This window comes from Pristis pectinata, chromosome 10 (genome assembly GCF_009764475.1).
Source record: "Pristis pectinata isolate sPriPec2 chromosome 10, sPriPec2.1.pri, whole genome shotgun sequence".
NCBI classification, from domain to species: domain Eukaryota; kingdom Metazoa; phylum Chordata; class Chondrichthyes; order Rhinopristiformes; family Pristidae; genus Pristis; species Pristis pectinata.
Genome location: NC_067414.1, coordinates 9,677,670 through 9,691,711, shown reverse-complemented (window position 1 = coordinate 9,691,711; position 14,042 = coordinate 9,677,670). Strand labels below are relative to the sequence as shown.

Genomic DNA, 14,042 nt, shown 5'->3' with positions numbered 1-14,042 from the left:
TCTCAAAATATGTTTCATTTCTAACTCTCCCTACTTCCAATAGGTTATTGACCTGAAATGTCGACTCTGCTCGTCTCTACAGATGTTGCATGAGTACTTCTAGTACCTTCAGATTTCCAATATCTGTAGTTTTTTTGCTTTTCGATTTTTGTCCCAATGTTATCCTAACTAGCAGTACAGATTTGATACCATACCCACTAAAGCTTTAATTGTCGGAAAGGAAGACAGTTTGGGGCAAGGAGATCATAATGAGGCTAATTACTAGCTTTCTTAAAGATGGGCCAAATGGCCTTTTACTGCACTGCGCCGTTCTGTGGTTCTATAATTCTTTAGCAGTGACAGGCAAATCCTGCAGAGAGCAAGGGAGCCACTGAAGCTGCTGCCTCACAGCTCCAACGACCCAGTTTCAGTTCTGAACTTTGGTACAGTCTGTGTGGAGTTTGCACACTCTCCCTGTGACCACGCGGGTGTTCCCTGAGTGCTCCACATCCTAAAGACATGCCGATTTGGTAGTTTAATTGGCCACTGGAAACTGCCCCCAGTGTGTAGATGGGTGGCAGAATCTGGGAGGAATAGATGCGAATGTGGGGAGAATAAAAATGGGATTAGTGAAGGATTAGTGTAAATAGGTGCTTGATGGTCAGCGTGGACTTGGTGGGCTGAAGGGCCTGTTTCCGTGCTATACAACTCTATATCTCCATGAGTTCACTATACTGGACTGCATTCCCAAGGATGACTGGTGTGCATGGGCAACATATCCTCCCTGATCACTGGAGGACAGATATACCTGGTGAAGTTTTAGGGACATTCGAATCCCTGGGGCAACAACCTTGTGCAGCAAGTCTATGTCTTCGAAGACCCATTCCTGCTTGGCAGTGATTCTGAAATCTCCTTTAAATAATGCATGGAGTCCGTATAGAAATGATTCCAAGCTGCAAAGACATAGAGATGAATCAGTGTGTTGGGGATCATTGCTTTAAGTTCACCATATGCACTCTCCTCACAGTCTAATCCCAATAATTTAGGTCTGGACTAAAATAACTTGATTTATCCAATAATTTGAATTGCACTATAAATAACACAGCAATTTGTGTTTATCAGATTATCAGCAATTAACATCATTTGAGTTAAATAACTTCAAGTTAAGAGGTAAATGCTACCCTTGGTATCCACTGCTTATTATAGTTAGGAATAAAATAAGTGAGCACCTGCATACAAAGATCAGAGAAAATCTGAAAGTCTTACCTCCAAAAACCTCTAGATGCTGGGGAGTCAACTGAAGTGTTCAATGGAATTTTTCAAATGAAAGGCAGACCAAGACGAAAAGCTAAGTGGCCTTCTATTGCCCCTTTTGGTCGCTATTATCATTCTTTACTGTGCTGTTATGGTGTATAAGGTAGCCATTCAGATATAACTTGAGCCATGAATGATCTTTGATTCATGATGAATGAAACTCAACTGCAAGACAGCACTTGGCCATAAAGTATTCAGCAAGGAAGCATTGGCCAGGATTTTGGACTCAGTTCTCTGGAGTGGGGCTTGAACCCACGACTTTCTGACTCAGAAACAAAGCACGACCCAACGGCTGTTATTGCAATTGCTGCCTTGGCTGAGCTCCCTTCTTATAAGGTCCTTCTCTCAACATATTAAACTCATCAGAGAATTGGACAGGAGACATTGGAGAAAATGGATCTAATAAAGAGAACTAGAAGAATGGATATTTAAAAAGCTTGCATAATCAACTCTCCTCAAGCCTCACACCCACTCTTACAGCTTGCACACATTGCCAGGTGTTCAACCATAACACCTACATAAGAGCTTAGAAAACAGAGCAAGACTAGGCCATCTGGCCCCTCAAGCCTTCTCTGCCATTTATCAACATCATAGCTCTTCTACATTAGTGTCATTTTCTTGCACGCTTTCCATAGCCATTGATTCCCTTAATATCCAGACATCTATTGATCTCCATTTCAATTGAACTCTGACTGATCGTCCACAGCCTGCTCCACACCCTGGGTTCTCGACTCCTCAGCTAAGGGAAACATCCTCCCTGCATCCACACTGTCAAAGCCCTAGAAGTTTCAGTAAGATCACCTCCCATTCTTCTGAATGCCGAGGAATACAGGCCTACTCCTTGTGGTTTCTCCTCACACAGTAAAACCACCATCCAGGAACCTATCTAGTGAGTCAGTGTTGCATTCCATCCATGATAATTACGTCCTTTCTTAGATAATGAAACCAAAACTGTACACAGTACTTCAGGTGTAACTTCACCTATATAATTGCAGCAAGACACCTTTACTCTTGTACTCAAATCCTCTCACAATAAAGGCTGAAAGTCCAGACGAAGGGCCTCAACCAAAAACATCAACTGTGCATTTCCCTCCATAGATGCTGCCTGACCCGCTGAGTTTCTCCAGCGTGTTGAGTGTTGCTAATATAGTATTTGGTCAATTTTGCTGCCATTCCCTTATTCCCAACTATAAATATTCCGGTCTCTGTAAGTGAGGGATCCACATTTACCCTCATGAATATTTTCTTTTTTACATACCTATAGAAGCTCTCATGTTTTGTATTTTTATGTTCCTTGCCAGTCTATTCTCATATTCTCTCTTCTCTTCATCATTTTCTAGGTCCTCCTTCACTGACTTCTAAAACGCTCTCAATCCCCAGGCTTGCTGTTATTTTTGGCAACTTTACAACCCTCTTTGATTTAACACCATCTTTAATTTCTCCTTTTCCTGTTGGTTTCTTGTGCCTAAAGGATTATTTTTTGTTGCAAATCATGTATTATTTCTTCAAGCGCCAGCCCTTGCCTGCCGTCATCATACCTTTTAATGTGGTATCCCAATCAACCACAGCCAGCTTCCTCCTCAAACCTTCGTGGTCATTGTTTAGATTTAAGACCCTAGTTTCAAATTGAACAACATCAGTTTACACTCAATGTAAAATGCAATCATGTTAAGGTTACTCTTCCCTGAAGACCCCTTTACAACAGTATTATTAATTAAACCTTTCTCATTGCACAGTACAAGTTCTAAAATGGTCTTTTCCCTCCCTAGTTTTTCAACATTTTCATCTAGAAAACCATATTGTTATACATTACATGAATCTGTCTTCCACCTTGCTACCACTAATTTGACTTGTCTAGTCTATATGTAATTTCATGTCCCCCATGATTACACTCTTAAATACACCTCTAATTTCCTGACTTATGCTCTGCCCAATATTATGACTGTTATTTAGTGGCCTAAAAATACTCCCACCAATGTTTTCCTCCCCTTACTATTTCTTAGTTCCACCCAAATTGATTCTCACTCTGCGCCGTGATCTGACTGATCCCAATCCTTATTAGTAGTGTGACACCACCTCTTTTTCCTTTTTACCTTACCTTCCTGAATACTGAATATCCTCGAATATTCAGTTCCCGTCCTTGTAGCCACATATCCATAATGGCAAATAGACCACACCCGATAATTTCTATTTGTGCCATTAATTCATCTACTTCATTAGGAGTTTGAGGAGATTTGGTATGTCACCAAAGACTTGCAAATTTCTACAGATGTACAGCGGAGAGCATTCTGACTGATTGCATCACCACATGGTACGGAGGCTCCAATGCACAGGATCTAAAAAGGCTGCAGAGGGTTGTAGACTCAGCCAGCTCTATCACGAACACAACCCTCCCTGCCATCGCTGCCCCGCCCCACCCTGCCCAGTGCCTCAAGAAGACAGCATCTATCACCGAGGACTCTCACCACCCGGGACATGCCCTCTTCACATTACTACCATCGGGGAGGAGGTACAGGAGCCTGAAGACCCACACTCAATGTTCCAGGAACAGCAGCTTCTCCTCCGCCATCAGATTTCTGAACGATCCATGAATCCATGAACACTACCTCATTATTCCTCCTTTACACTATTTATTTATTTTTGTAACTTGTAGTAATTTTTATGTCTTTATGTCTTGCACTGTACTGCTGCCACAGGACAACAAATTTCATGACATATGTCAGTGATAATAAACCTGATTCTTATTCTACTTTTTTGCCACATGCATTTAAGTGCACTACTGTAATTTTGTCATTTTAGCTTCCACCCAAACAGACTGAATGATGCTCATTTACACCCTTCCTGCTTTGTTCTCCACTAAAAGGTTCCTTCACTAAAAGGCAGCAACATTTCACAGACAAGCTGCAAGCACTTCACTAGGATGGCAGTTGTGTGAGATGCCCCTTCTCCCACAGGATGAATTCACCTCTGTCAGAAGCTATCAACCCTCTCCCACCCCTGCAGAGCACTGGAAGAGTGCAGTCTAAACACATCAGGCAGCGCTGGATGAAGATTCTCCTGAGATATGCTGGGTGGGGTTCTGGCAGTCTGGGCCTGGCCAAAAGCTATGGGTGAAACAGCGACCGAGATTGTGGGGAGTGTGATCAACAAATGAGGAACAGAGCTGAAGAGGGTGAACAGCTGGTGGTCAACCTTACTCTAGTGGCCAAATGCTGGAGGGTGAAGGGAGGCTGAGGTGGTTGGTGGGGATTGAGAGTGGGCAAATTGCAAGGGGGGGGGAAGGGGTTAATGGGGAGAGGCGAGTGAAAGGGAAGGAAGCTGAGAGCAAGGGGAAACTCAGGGAGGGGGAAGAAGGAACAAGGAAGTTAGGGGAGGGGGTGTAAGAGACTGAGGAATTGGATTTGGAATTGGTTTATTATTGTCACTTGTACCGAGGTACAGTGGAAAACTTGTCTTGCATACCGATCGTACAGATCAATGCATTACACAGTGCATTGAGGTGGTACAAGGTAAAATACAGGATGCATAGTAAAGTGTTACAGTTACAGAGAAAGTGCAGTGCAGGCAGACAACAAGGTGCAAGGCCATGATGAGGTAGATTGTGAGGTCAAGAGTCCATCTTAACGTAATAGGGAGCCATTCAAGAGTCTTATAACAGCGGGATAGAAGCTGTCCTTGAGCCTGGTGGTGCGTGCTTTCAAGCTTTTGTATCTTCTGTCCGATGGGAAAGGGGAGAAGAGAGAATATCCCGGGTGGGTGGGATCTTTGAGTATGCTGGCTGCTTTACCGAGGCAGTGAGAAGTATAGACAGAGTCCATGGAGGGGAGGCTGGTTTCCGTGACGCGCTGAGCTGTGTCCACAACTCTCTGCAGTTTCTTGCGGTCACGGGCAGAGCAGTTGCTATACCAAGCTGTGAAGCATCCAGATAGGATGCTTCCAGATAGGAAGGGAAGCTGAAGAAGAGTGGGGGAGGGTCGGGATGGGGAGAAGGCAGTTGAAGATGGCATTTATGTGTGCTTGTATCAGTGGACGGGTGTGTGTGTTTAGACAGAAGTGTGTGACAATGTGATGATGCACCAAATCTGTGCAGCAGAGGCTGGTCTCCAATCATCTTGGGTGACCTTGCCATTAGACCAAGACCTCGGTCTGTAAAGTCCACATGGTATCCTATGTACAGTAGTGGTTAGTGCGACGCTATTACAGCACCAGCGATCGGGGTTCGATTCCCGCCACCGTCTGTAAGGAGTTTGTATGTTCTGCCATGTCTGTGTGGGTTTCCTCCGGGTGGGTTACATACGGGTAGGTTAATATGGGTTTAAAATGGGCGACGTGGACTCATTGGGTCGGAAGGGCCTGTTACCACGCTGTAAATAAAAAAAATTTTAAAAAAAATTTGAAACACACAGTGAAATGAATCTTTAGCGCAGAGTGTTCTGGGAGCAGCCCACAAGTGTTGCCACTCTTCCGGCGCCAACATAGCATGCCCACAACTTCCTAACCCATATGTGGAGTGTCCTTGTTGTGAGGAATCTGATTAGCCATGATCTCCTATTTAAGCATGGCTATGTAGTTGCTAGCAGACTCTTGTCTGCATGTTATTTTCTGTGGCCCCCAAATGAAAACTGCTTTGTTGAATATTCAGGGTATTCTGTTATCCTACTGTATGAAAAGAAAGTTATTGAAAATCTTCTGTCATACTTCTCTCACTGCAGCATCAGCCACACAGCACGTCGAGCTCTTTCCCATTCTTCTGCTGCTCTTGATCTTAGGAAGTCCCTGAGGGTTGAGGTGACTTATTTCACTCAAGTTCTGACGAATGAAAGTTGCCTGTGCCTGATTTCTTCTAACATTGGGTGAACCCGGGTCACCGGCGCTGTAATAGTGTTACGCTAACCGCTACACTCCCGTGCCTGCCCAATAGTCACCAAAGATTTTCAATAACTTTCTTTTCATACAGTAGGATAACAGAATATCCTGGATATTCTACCCCACTGTGATAAGACTATTGAACGGTTCCCTCATACAATGAGATGGACTCTGACCTCACGATCTACCTTGTTGTGACCTTGCACCTTATTGCACTGCACTTACTCTGTAGCTGTGACACTTTACTTTGTACTGTTATTGTTTTTACCTGTACTACATCAATGCACTTTGTACTAACTCAATGTAACTGCACTGTGTAATGAATTGACCTGTACAATCGGTTTGTAAGACAAGCTTTTCACTGTACCTAAGTACAAGTGACAATAATAAACCAATACCAATACCAATAAAGCAGCTCTCATTTGAGGCCCACAGAAAAAAACATGCAGACAAGAGTCTGCCAGCAACTGCACAGCCATGTTTGAATAGGAGATCATAGCTAATCAGATTCCTCACAACAAGGACACTCCCAATTTGTTTATCACTGCTGTGACCAATGGTCTAATTCTCTGAGAAACTGTATTATCAACTAAAAATATTGTTTATCTGTTAAGTTTTCATCTTTGTGTTCACGTCGACTCCTGGCTCACCCATCCCAACCTCTGTAATTTCCCCCAGCCCTACAACGCTCTAAGATATCTGTATTCCTATCTTGCGCATCCTTGATTTTAATCACTCCATCATTGCTGGTTGTAGCATTAGCTGCCAGAGCTCTGGAATCCCATCTCTCTTTCCTCCTTTAAGAGGTGCCTCAAAAATTATTCCCAGACTAAGCTTTTGGTTACCTGTTCTAATTATTATTTTATTCATTCACGGGCTGTGACCAAAAACAGTGGAGGCAAGAATCACCCACCTTTATGGTCTGAAGTCACAAATAGGCCGGACAGTATAAGTATGGCAAATTTCCTTCTCTGGAGAAACATTAGTGAATCAGATGGGTTTTTAATGACAATCCAGTAATTATGTAGCTTGGCGTCAAATTTTGTCCAATAACAGCTGCCGTTACCTGCCTTGGGACTTTTTTTTTCTACCTTAAAGGTACAATAGAAATAAGTTGCTGTATTAAGTTTAATGAAGCTTTTGGATCTATTCCCACAGCTATTTCTGTGCAAATTATCTCGTGTATAAACTGTTTGCTTGGATCTGTCTGCTTGATAAGCATTGAGTGCAGTTGCTCCTCTCTCCAACATGTTCTTTCTAATAAGCTGCACATGCACAGCTTGGCACATGCAAGGACATTCAGTTCTCTAAGCAGGAAACCAAAGAGTCAGATACATTGATCACAACTTAGTAACCACACAATGAGCTGAGCAAATGACAAACATGGACTACATCAACCTGCTCTCAAGGCAGAAGTTACTTTTACATAAAAAATCCCATTCAGTTTCTATATGAATCATCGAAGTAGCCAGGGAAATCTAACAGGATAATGTTCAGTTGAAACTATTTGCTCATCTTATGAACACTCCAGACTGTCCCGGAGCCTCCTGGACTCTCACATAAATCTCTCACATTAACCAGCAACCTGGGAGGAAATAATCGGGGCAATTCATCTCTGGCCAGGCACACAACAATGCAACATGGCCCTGACAAATGTACAGTCAAACTAGTAATGGAGCATGGGCAGAGCTTTGTGAGGATTGCTGTCAGTATGCCATGCTGGGTGACCAATGATGGGAAGGCAATAACGGGACAGCAGGAAATGCAACCTCAGATGAGTATGACCTCCATGGAGACTGATTTCTAACCAGTTGTGTAGATTCAGACATTCCTGCAGTTTCATGCTGGGGCACACTAGTTTGAATTAAAGAACCTCACTGTTTCCTGTCAAGACTTATTGACTTGAGAAAAATTCCAGTGTTTGCAAGAAAACTTTCACTCAATAGGTGATGGATTTTCTTCAATATAATAGGGAACTCTTTAAGAAATTCTTCCCATTGACACTCTGTCTTTTAAAAATTAATTAGTTGTTAATTCAAGTATGAATTGGCATTGGTATTGGTTTATTATTGCCACTTGTATCGAGGTACAGTGAAAAACTTGTCTTGCATACCGTATGTACAGATCAATTCTTTCCACAGTGCATTGAGGTAGTACAGGGTAAAAACAATAACAGAATACAGAGTAAAGTGTCACAGCTGCAGGGAAGTGCATTGCAGGTAGACAATAAGGTGCAAGGTCATAACAAGGTAGATTGTGAGGTCAAGAGTCCATCTCATCGTGTAAGGGAACCATTCAATAGTCTTGGAACAGAAGCTGTCCTTGAGTCTGGTGGTATGTGCCCTCAAGCTCCTGTATCTTCTGCCTGATGGGAAAGGGGAGAAGAGAGAATGACCCAGGTGGGTGGGGTCTTTGATTATGCTGGATGCTTCACCAAGGCAGTAAGAGGTATAGACAGAGTCCATGGAGGGGAGGCTGGTTTCTGTGCTGTGCTGGGCTGTGTCCACAACTCTCTGCAGTTTCTTGCAGTCCTGGGCAGAACAGTTGCCAGACCAAGCCGTGATGCATCCAGATAGGATGCTTTCTATGGTGCATCGATAAAAGTTGGTGAGTATCAAAGGGGACATGCCACATTTCTTTAGCCTCCTGAGGAAGTAGAGGTGCTGGTGAGCTTTCTTGGCTATGGCGTCTACATGGTTGGACCAGGACAGGCTATTGGTGATGTTCACTCCCAGGAACTTGAAGCTCTCAACCCTATCGACCTCAACACCATTGATGTAGACAGGTGCATGTATACCACCCCCTTTCCTGAAGTCAATGACCAGCTCTTTTGTTTTGCTGACATTGAGGGAAAGGTTGTTGTTATGACACCATGTCACTAAACTCTCTATCTCCCTCCTGTACTCCAACTCATCATTATTTGAAGTACAGCCCACTACAGTGGTATCATCTGCAAACTTGTAAATGGAGTTAGAGCAGAATCTGGCCACGCAGTCATGAGTATATAGGGAGTAGAGAAGAGGGTTGGGGACGCAGCCTTGTGGGGCACCAGTGTTGAGAATAATGGTGCTGGAGGTGTTGCTGCCTATCCTCACTGATTGTGGTCTGCTGGTCAGAAAGTCAAGGATCCAGTTGCAGAGGGAGGTGTTAAGTCCAGTTTGGTGATGAGTTTGCTTGGAATTATAGTATTGAATTGCAATATATGGTATAGAATTGCAATCAATCTTGTTCCATCGAGTATCTGGTCACCACTGTCTGTAGCTAATTTTATTCAATTAATTCTACTCTAGAGTTCACATTTACCCCTAACATTTGTTGGGCTGAGGCGTAATCCCATTTAGTTGGGCACCTTTGCTTTATATCCACACTTGCCTGGGTCCTGTAAGTGTATTTGTGCCACCCTGCTGTGTGACTGCAGGGTAAATAACCAGCAGTGATTTGTGGTGTCAATGCCTCGGCATTTAAAAGATAAGGATTATTTCTGTATTTAATCTTTTATTCTCTAAAAAAAAAATCAGCCTCTCTCTGTAGCTCATAGTCTCAGCTGCTGGAATGACCAACTCTAAACTGGTTCCAGAATATTCTGCAGGTGGCTTCACTCATGCTTAAAATTATCAGTTTAAATATGGAATCAAACAGTCTTAGGAATACACTGTTATTCATTAATCTCATTTGTGAATGCTTGTTGAGCTATGTTCAATTCATTTCCTTTTCTATCTTTGTCCATTCACTGAAAGGTACAAACTTCATGATTTCTGGGCCCTACATTTTTATCCACTTTAAAATTCTCTGATGTTCTCTAGCACATTAATGTTCAAATTTATTTGACCCAAATCTCTGAATCCTAGTTACTTTCATCTCACTAAAAGTTTGCCTATATAATCTTAGTGTCATAAGCAATAATTATATTATCACAAAAATATCCCTCTTCAAACGACCTCAGATAGAACATAGAACAGTACAGCACAGGAACAGGCCCTTCAGCCCACAATGTTGTGCCGAACTAACAAGACAATGTGCATTATTGAACTCTACCAGGAAGAAGGATAGACAGGAAACTATGGTTTCAACAGAATGTATCATGGTACCATCAATAACAACTTGCATTTATAGAGCGCCTTCAACCTGGCAATGAAGTTAACAAGAAAGTCCAATACCATTCCCATATCTTGTACCAGATTCAACTCACTAATTGTTGCACATTCATATTTTTGCAATGTTCATTAAATTTCTTTTAATAACTGGATTGGATTAGACCATGACTAGTTACCTGATATCTTGGATTGGATTAGACCATGACTGGTTACCTGATGGACATGTTGTGTGTTGCCGTCCCTAAAGCTCTTCTGCCAAGGATAGAAAGGCTATAACAAAGAGTTACCAGAGGAGAATCCCCATCACTACTCACGGGCTGCAACATAACACAGAACAAGACAGCATTACATACAGTTCACAACCTATACACTTGGCAATACAGTTTAGACACAGAATCAAACAAGAAGACCATTCAGCCCATCATGCCTGTTCTGGCTCTACACCTGCTTTTTTCCCAGAGCACTGCATTTTTTTTCTTTTTCTTAGATATTCCATTTCCTTCTAAAAACTCGTGTTCAGTCCCTTTTCACCTCCATATCAGGTAGCACTTTCCAGATCATAACAACTCACTGCTTCAGAAAAATTCCTCACCTCTCTCCTGATTTTGCTTCACCTGAACTGTTCGAAAAGGAATAAAAATAAAGCTTGTACAAGTGGAACAGAGCAAGTAGTAGGAAAGAAAACTAGAGACAGTAATGGGCCAAAGAGCCCCTCAAAGACTGTTCCTCTATTCTGTTTTGGGCCCTGATCCATCCATGCTCTTTAGTTCTGTAACCTTCATCCATTTTCCTCATAAAAAATTATCAATCTCAGTATTGCCATTTTAATTGACCTCTGACCCTTCAAGCCTCAAAAACGTTTTGTAAGAGTGAGCTCCCCACCCACTATCCTTCACATGACAATGTGCATCCTGGCATCAGTTTTCTAACTGTACGGCACTGTCTTCTTGTTCCTCACTGTGCTAACAGAAGAAATAGACTCTACATATCCATCCATTCTCTCAACTCCTTAAATGACCTTAAGTAGCTCAACTACAGCATCTGTTACTTTGCTAAACTCAAGGAATACAAGCCTAATCCGTAACCTATAAATCAACCCTTTAAGCCCTGGTATTAGAACATAGAAAATTACAGCACAGTACAGGCCCTTTGGCCCATGATGTTGTGCCGACATTTTATCCTGCTCTGAGATCTATCTAACCCTTCCCTCCCACATAGCCCTCCATTTCTCTATCATTCATGTGTCTATCTAAGAGTCTCTTAAATGTCCCAAATGTATCTGCCCCCACAACCTCTGCCAGCAGTGCGTTCCATGCACCCACCACTCTCTATATAAAAAACTTACCCCTGACATCCCCCTTATATCTTCCTTCAATCACCTAAAAAAATTGTCCCCTCGTGTTAGCCATTGTCGCCCTGGGAAAAATTCTTTGACTGTCCACTTGATCTATGCCTCTTATCATCTTGTATACCTCTATCAAGTCACCTCTCATCCTCCTCCTCTCCAAAGATAAAAACCTCAGCTCACTCAACCTATCCTCATAAGCCATGCTCTCCAATACAGGCAGCATCCCGGTAAATCTCCTCTGCACCCTCTCTAAAGCTTCCACATCCTTACTATAACGAGGCAACCAGAACTGAACACAATACACCAAGTGTGGTCTAACCAGAGTTCTATACAGCTGCAACATTACCTCACGGCTCTTGAATACCATGACTAATGAAGGCCAACACTCCATACGCCTTCTTAACAACCCTATCGACCTGAACGGCAACCTTGAGGGATCTATGGATGTGGACCCCAAGATCCCTCTCTTCCTCCACACTGCTAGGAGTCCTGCCATTAACCTTGTATTCTGCCTTCAAATTCAATCTCCCGAAGTGTATCACTTCACACTTTTCTGGGTTGAACTCCATCTGCCACTTCTCAGCCCAGGTCTGCATTCTATCAATGTCCTGTGGTAATCTACAGCAACCTTCTACACTATCCACACCACCACCAACCTTTGTATCATCAGCAAACTTACTAACCCATCTTTCCATATCCTCATCCAAGTCATTTGTGAAAATCACAAAGAGCAAGGGTCCTAGAATACATCCCTGTGGAACACCACTGGTCACCAACCTCCAGGCAGAATATGCTCCATCTACCACCACCCTCTGTCTTCTATGGGCGAGCCAATTCTGAATCCACACAGCCAAGTTTCCCTAGATCCCATGCCTCCTGACTTTCTGAATGAGCCTTCCGTGAGGAACCTTAACAAATGCCTTACTAAAATCCATGTACACCACATCCACTGCTCTACCTTCATCAATGTGCTTTGTCACATCCTCAAAGAATTCAATTAGGCTCATGAGTCATGACCTGCCCCTCACAAAGCCATGCTGACTGTCCCTAATCAGCTTATGCTTCTCCAAATGCCCATAAATCCTGTCTCTAAGAACCTTCTCCAGTAATTTGCCTACCACTGAGGTACGACTCACTGGTCTATAATTCCCATAGTTATCCTTACTCCCTTTCTTAAACAAAGGAACAACATTTGCCGCCCTCCAATCATCCGGCACTGCTTCTGTCGCCAGTGAAGACGCAGAGATTATCGGCAAAGGCGCAGAAATCTCTTCCCTCGCTTCCCGTAATAACCTTGGATATATCCCATCTGGCCCCAGTGACTTATCTATCCTAATGTTTTTCAAAACTTCCGGCACATCCTCTTTCCTCACGTCGACATGCCATAGCGTATCAGCCTGTCGTACACCATCCTCACAAACGTCAAGGTCTCTCTCTCTGGTAAATACAGAAGCAAAGTATTCATTAAAGACCTCCCCTAGCTCTTCTGACTCCAGGCACATGTTTCCTCTTTTATCTCTGATTGGTCCTACCCTCACTCGAGTTATCCTCCTATTCTTCACATACATGTAGAATGCCTTGGGATTTTCCTTGATACTACTTGCCAAGGACTTTTCATGCCTCCTTCTAGGTCCATTCTTAAGCTCCCTCCTGGCTACCTTGCAACTCTCCAGAGCCCTGTCTGATCCAGGCTTTCTAAACCTCAGGTAAGCTTCTTTCTTCCTCTTGACAAGATATTCTATGTCTCTTATCAACCATGGTTCCTTCACTCTACCATCCTTACCCTGCCTCAGTGGGACAAACCTATCCAGAACCCCATGCAAGTACTCCTGAAACAACCTCCATATTTCCACTGTGCACTTCCCCAAGAACATCTGTTCCCAATTTACGCCCTAATAGCATCATAATTCCCCCTCCCTCAATTAAATACTTTCCCATATTGTCTGCTCCTATCCCTCTCCAAGGGATTGTTCTGGTGAATTTGCACAGCAGTCCATCCAAGGCCAAACAGCCTTTGTGAGTCGCAGTGCTCTGAACTGAACACAGTACACAGTGCTTCACAGAAGTGTACAATTTTTGTTCTTTGTATTCCATATTTAACTGGCTTTGAGACATTAATAGCAAAGAGGTAAAAATAAAATGCATGTGGGAGAGAGCGAATGATAATACCTTAGTGATTCACAAGAATGCAACCTTTCCACATATCAGCAATTATTAACTTTCATAAAAGTGAAAATGGACTGTTGCTGCACTGATCACATTGAAACAACAGAGGTTCCTCCGGGTCTTCCTTGGGCAGTAGGGATTAAAGACTGGCATTGCAGAAATTATTCACTCCATAGTAAAAAGCCAGTTTTACTTCTGATACTGTGCATTGCGACATGAGAAAGAGGAAGGTGTTGGAGGATCTGTCAGATAGGGGTGATGCTGTGGCACAGCTA

At 43.0% G+C, this 14,042-nt stretch overlaps 1 protein-coding gene and 1 long non-coding RNA gene across 2 annotated transcripts in view; one reads left to right on the top strand and one right to left on the bottom strand.

Annotated features, from left to right (window-relative positions):
- LOC127574917 (uncharacterized) overlaps positions 1-14,042 on the top strand; it is a 792,285-nt gene that overhangs the window by 533,882 nt on the left and 244,361 nt on the right. The gene's annotated exons all lie outside the window — the stretch shown is intronic.
- The window catches only part of LOC127574890 (pecanex-like protein 1), a 207,527-nt gene that overhangs the window by 29,317 nt on the left and 164,168 nt on the right, over positions 1-14,042 (bottom strand). The window contains 2 exon segments of the mRNA XM_052024376.1: positions 788-932; positions 10,467-10,570. Of these exon segments, the coding sequence (XP_051880336.1) occupies positions 788-932; positions 10,467-10,570 (249 nt within the window).